The 6,000-nt window shown below is 48.4% G+C and overlaps 1 protein-coding gene across 1 annotated transcript; it reads right to left on the bottom strand.

The window, feature by feature from the left end:
- Nucleotides 1–2,248: 2,248 nt before the first annotated feature.
- Nucleotides 2,249–5,552, bottom strand: RPL13 (ribosomal protein L13). Its single transcript, XM_080643413.1, has 6 exons — nt 5,139–5,552; nt 4,860–4,972; nt 4,420–4,561; nt 4,039–4,212; nt 3,040–3,096; nt 2,249–2,432 (listed from the first exon to the last, which is right to left on the bottom strand). Exons 2-6 carry the CDS (start codon nt 4,961–4,963, stop codon nt 2,274–2,276), a joined length of 636 nt encoding a protein of 211 aa, XP_080499539.1. The 5' UTR covers nt 4,964–4,972; nt 5,139–5,552; the 3' UTR covers nt 2,249–2,273.
- Nucleotides 5,553–6,000: the final 448 nt, after the last annotated feature.

Below are 6,000 nucleotides of genomic sequence, written 5' to 3'. Positions count from 1 at the left end.
TTATCATGCTGTCCTCAAGATCAGTTCATGGTGTAGCATCTGTTGGAATGTTCTTCCTATTTAAGGCTGAAAAGTATTCCATTATATGTATACTAGAGGCCGGGTGGACGAGATTCTTGCACTGGGGCGGGGCCTTTGCTAAGCATTTACTTGTCTCACTGGCACTGCACACACTAGGACTGTTCTGAGAGCTAAGACTCTTTTCTGTGTATTGCTGGTGGCACAAGGGTGGAAGGTGGACAGGCATGCACATGTTATAGGTAGATGCCACTGTCTGAGGAGAGGCAGATGCTTTTTCCCTTTAGCCACCAAGACAGAACTTGAAGGTGCCAGTGCAGTGGAGTGGGGGCCTATGCCTTGCATAACCCTGTGCTCCAAACCTGTGAAGACCACAGCCAGGGCCCTGACAGAACGGAGCCATCTAGAAGTTATTCCAACTCCTCACCAGGCCCCAAAGTAACACAGAACAGGTGCCACCAGGCCCTTCAGAGGCAGTTCCTCCACATATGGATTGTTGGACACACCTTAGGCTCAAATTTCCATACCTCCACCTCAGCTGACCTTTATGTCCCACACAACTTCCATTGAAATCAGCATCTTTTAACATTTTATTTAAAATATATTTTATTTTTAACCATCGATTTTTAGAGATTCATTGTTGAGTATCTAGGCCGAGGTATGTCCTTTAGTATGTATGATTTTTTTTTTAATGGAGAGAAAAATGAACCATGGGGAGTAACAGAACTGTGAAAGGGGAAGCAGGTGGTGAAATGAGGTTAAGGAGTACAAGATTCTTTGGGAAGAACTGGAAGACTGGTGATTCAAATGCTATTTTTAGCAGAAAATTTTGAGAAGTAAACTGCTTTCAATAGTTTACTAGAAATTATTTTGATTGCAATGAGTTTTCTAGCAGTGACAAGGGTGAATTTTGAAAGCTTGGACTATGATATAGATGTCAATAAATCTCTAATATAGGGCCTATCTCCTCTCCTAGTCAGGTCAATCCATACTGGCAAACATGTCCAAGTTTATCTATCACAAAAGCAATGAGGCTTATCATCATTGCCATGTTTTTAATAACATCACTTTTTTTTTTTTTATTTTATTGGTTTTTTTTACAGAGAGGAAGGAAGAGGGATAGTCAGAAACATCGATGAGAGAGAAACATCGATCAGCTGCCTCCTGCACACCTCCCACTGGGGATGTGCCCGCAACCAAGTTACATGCCCTTGACCGGAATCGAACCCGGGACCCTTCAGTCCGCAGGCTGACGCTCTATCCACTGAGCCAAACCGGTTTTGGCAACATCACTTTTTCAAAAGGCCTTTTCACAATGTGACCTACATAGAAAATGTGCTCTTTTGAAGGCCATATTTACATTCTGACTATGAGTCAACTCAACATGCTAAATCAGAAGTAAATAGAATTATATGACAAACCTGCAAGGAAGAATGAAGACAAAGTTGTGAAAAATAACTAATAAAAAACTTTGTTGTCCAAAAAAAAAATAAAATAAAATAAAAAAATATATATTTTATTTTTTTTACAGAGGAAGGGAGAGGGATAGTTAGAAACATCGATCAGCTGCCTCCTGCACACCCCCTACTGGGGATGTGCCCGCAACCAAGGTACATGCCTTTGACCGGAATCGACCCTGGGACCATTCAGTCCGCAGGCCAACGCTCTATCCACTGAGCCAAACCAGTTAAGGCTCTTTTAACATTTTAGATGTTAAAAGTAAACAGTCCAGGGATAAGAATGGGGCCTTAACTGAGCATCTCACTTGTAGAGAAACCAAACTCTCTTGGTACCATGTTGCCCACAAAGGGAACACTTGGCTGGGCTCCAGCCTCCCTCTGGGGTGAGCAGTGGAACTTCCTGCCACTTCTCAGCCAAGCAGGGACAGCCAGAGGATTAGCTTCTGCACCAAAGCATGCAAGCCTACCTACAAGTCAGCACAGCAGAGGTGCAGAGAAGCCCAGAGATGCTAAAATAACTGGAAACTACTCTGGTCTAACCAGCAAAAGAAGGAAACTCAACTTGAAAATTAGGATTTGTAATCTTGCCAGATAAAATTATTCAATCAACTGATCAAATAGTAATCCTAAAATACAGGAAGTAGGATGCAACCCAGCATCTGGGCTGCCTTACAAGAACACCCTCATCCCCTGCTCAGCCCCCAGGATCCCTAAGGAAAAACAGGCCCCACACCCATCCCTTATACAGACTGATACAGGGAGACCACAGATTTATCACAAGTTGCCAACAGCACTTTATTTTTTCTTTTCAACATCCTGTTCTGCAGCTTCTTTGGCTCTTTTTGCCCGGATGCCAAAGAGCCTGGCATTGGCACGGGCCATTCGAAGACTGGCAAAAGCCTTGAAGTTCTTCTCCTCCTCTGTGATGACCCTGGCTTTCTCCTTCTTGTAGACCTAGAAGGAGTACAGGAGGTCAAAGTCTCGCCTACAGTAAGGCCTGTGACAAGGCTCAGAACCCAAATGTTAGAACCCGGAGAGATCTTGGAGGGAGGCCACCAAGGAAGATATCCTCTGGATCTAGAAAAGGACCCAAACTCAGAGCAGAGGCAGAAGCAACCTCCTTAGAAATGAAGGAAGGGTAGTGTGCTGTGCTTGGACATAAAAGATCTGAGCGAAGGAAGGCATGGGCCCACCTCCTCTCTCCCAGAGGAACCTTAAGGGGCCAGTCACTTGATGGGCAGTTTACAAAAATCACCAAATATGCCATGAGCTTTCCAAACAGCAAGGAGGGAAAATGAACTCAATATGGAAGGATGAAAAGGAGACATGGGTCTCCAAAGTTTCCTCAAAGAGAAGACAAGGCCCTCCCTTTTCAAGGAGTCCATCTGTTAAGAATGCAGGATGCTCAAGGGGGTGGATGAGAAATTGGGAGATATCTGTAATACTGTCAACAAATAAAAGGGGGGGGAATGCAGGACGCTCTTGCCACCTTTTACTCCCGTAAGCCAATCCCCACCCCAAGAAACATTCACTTGAGCATCATCCCAACACCTTTACTTACATTCCGTATGGGCATGACTGGTCCAGTCAGCTGTGTGGCCAATTTGAGTTCTTCAGCCTGTTTACGAATGAGAAGGGAGAATCAACTGGGCTCAGCTCATTTCCCTACGGGCTCCAAGCCAGCCCTAGACCTCTCTCTGGGTGACTGTGCCAAGTAATGGCATGTCACCAAATTCCTGTTCTATCTGACAGATGACAGATACAGGCACATGCAAGAGCACCTATGTCTGTTCCCGAGATGCAGGCAGAGCAAACTGTCAACTGGAGCATAAAGCGACTCCCCAACACACCTCCCTGGAAGCCCATTTGGGTGGACACTGTTAACTTTTTTCTAGAATCCTGACCAGATAGCTTGTTTGGTTAGTGTCCTCCCCGACACACCAGGTTTGCAGGTTAAATCGTCAGTCAGGGCACATACAAGAATCAACCATGGCCCGGGTTGATGTGTGTCAGTGGTAAAAGCATCGGTCCACGCAGGTTGGTCAGGAGCATGTGGGAGGCAACCAATCAATGTGTCTCCCTCACATAGATGTCTCTCTCCCCCTCCCTCCCTCCCTCCTCTCTAAAAAACAAACAAAAAAAATGGGGAAAAAACCAAAACACCTTTCTTTAGAAACATTTGTGCTATTTATAAAGCATTTTAGAGCAAACCATTTCCAATGTAAAAAAGCTTCCCAACAAACAGCTTTTGCTATTACCACAAAACAAAGAAAAGCTCGTGTTTGAGGGACATGAGTGAATCTTGGCAGTTCTGATGGGTTAATTCGGGAATTCTTAGGATCTTTCTTCTCATTAACAATTCTTTACCACCCAAACATGAAGACCAAGTTTTGGGGGACAAAAGGGCTATAGGCAAATATTTTCCTTTTCACCATAGCTGGACCCAGGGACAGACACCACTTACACCTGAACAAGTCACCCGACCCTGCCAGTCTGCAGTCTCTCCGAGACTCTCCATAACCCTCACCGCCCCACCAGGAGCCTGGGGGGCTGTACTCACAGAACTGTCTCCCTTCTTGGGGGCCGAAGGCTTCCTGGGGAAGAGTATGAGCTTGGAGCGGTACTCCTTCAGCCGCTGCACGTTGGCCTGCAGGGACTCGGTGGACTTGTTCCGCCGCCTCGGATCCACCGAGATCCCAATGGTCCGGGCCACCTTTTTGTGGATGCCAGCCACCTGCTCGCGGAAACAGACACAAATGAAGTCCCAAGGAGTCTCTAATCTCCATACCCTAACGAAAGGGCTCAGTCATCAGATGGAAAAGGGTTCAAGTGTACTTTCATCAAGGCAGTACAGCGATTCCGGAGAATGTCATCATTTGACTGTGAGCCCAAGAGGTAAACCTTATTTGGCTCTTATAATGCGTTTTTTTCGGATACTCACCCGTAACTCTTCCAAGCTGAAGCCCCTGCCGGCTCGCACTTTGGTGTGGTACCTCACGGTGGGGCATCTCACTATGGGTCTGATGGGTCCGGACGCAGGGCGAGGGGCGATGCGGCGCGCTTTGGCTTGCCGGGCCTTGCGTCTGAGCAGACAGAAGCCAGGCAGCAGTTACCACACCCTAAGGCCGATCTTCCCACTCAGGCGTCTGCTATTCCGCACCACAGCGGGGACGTGGAAACGCAGACAACGCCGCCCATCTGCGACCCCAAGCCCAAAGTCGCCACCTGCTCGCCCTCAATCACATCATTACAACGTCGGCTCTAACGTGGAGCTGCAAGAGCGGCGCGGTTATCACATGGTTAAAGAGTTCAAGTCCACTTGCACCCTAAGGTTACAGCGATATCGGACACCGTCGTCACTTGGCTGAGAACTCCACTCACCTGCGGATCTTCCGCGCCGGCTGGTTAAACCACGTGGCAACGCGCCGCTGCCAGTCCTTGTGGAAGTGGGGCTTTAGGATCATGCCATTTCGGCTGGGCGCCATGGCTGCGGCCTACGGAGAAAAGCGAGTCAGGGCCCGAGCTCCGGGCGGACGGCGAGCCCAGAGGCGGGCTACAGCCCGTCGCCGCCGTCTGTGGCGTGGCCCTACGCCGATGACAGCGGATGGAGCCCGATGGCAACCGATGGCCCCAACCAGCCGTAGCTTTACACGTACCCACCTTCTCTGAAGGAGAACGACCGGCGGAAAGAAAGCGGCGCCGCAAAGTACCCCGGGATGGCAGTGGGCCCGGCCAATCAGAAGCGATGGCACGTCCTAACCAATCAGAGCCTGGAATACGGAACTGATGTCACACACTCCCAGTCGCCCTCGCGGCCCCTGGAGAGTCGGGCACATATCCCATGCTGGGAGAGAGTCACGACTACGTGGGTTCTGCGAACTCCTGGCATCGCCGGGCCTTTCCAGCTTCCACCCTTACGGGACTCGCTACGTTTCCTCAACACCTAAGGCAGCTTTTGTAAGCGGGGCAGCCACTACTTCGCATGCATTTAATCGTACAACTTCCTTTGTTCGGCGGTTCTCTGAAATAGGGCAGCAGGTGGTGGCACCAGGAATCCACGTGGCCGACTGCCTCCTTCACAGAGACAGACATCAAAAACATTAGGTAGCCAGGCATACATCTGTAACCTGTGCCCTGCGCGTCTCCTGTTCTCCAGGAAAAGTATGGGAACTCAACACTCTACTGCTATCTATAGGCCTTAACATCCCAGTAACCCTCTTTCTTTCCCACCCTCACCCCAATTACCAGTCTTCCTCATAGCAAAACCTAATATTTTTAAAATATCATGACACAAAACGAGAAATTTGGAGGCCTGTGCCCTGCACTGAGTAAACAGGTTGCTGATAAAGTTTTCTTCTCTGTTGGGATATCCTCGGGTGTTAGAAAAATCAGGTTTGGGGTTCACTGAGGAATTACGTTATGATCAGGAAGACAGAACATGTGTAACAGATGAGGCACAAACAATCTATTCAGACAAATACACTGAACCTACATGGGAAGTTCAAACCCAGACTGCCATTTA

Source organism: Plecotus auritus, assembly GCF_963455305.1.
Source record: "Plecotus auritus genome assembly, chromosome: 10".
Classification (NCBI taxonomy): Eukaryota; Metazoa; Chordata; class Mammalia; order Chiroptera; family Vespertilionidae; genus Plecotus; species Plecotus auritus.
The sequence above is the reverse complement of the archived record's forward strand: the minus strand, read 5'-3'. Positions and strand labels throughout refer to the sequence as shown.

Bases quoted from the DNA above. Each gene is read 5' to 3' on its own strand.
- RPL13 (XM_080643413.1), bottom strand. From the start codon at position 4,963: ATGGCGCCCAGCCGAAATGGCATGATCCTAAAGCCCCACTTCCACAAG. The intron at 3,097-4,038 runs GTGAGTACAGCC...ATTCGTAAACAG, and splicing joins CCAAGAAGGGAGACAGTTCT to GCTGAAGAACTCAAATTGGC. The intron at 2,433-3,039 runs GTAAGTAAAGGT...TACTCCTTCTAG, and splicing joins CAGTCATGCCCATACGGAAT to GTCTACAAGAAGGAGAAAGC.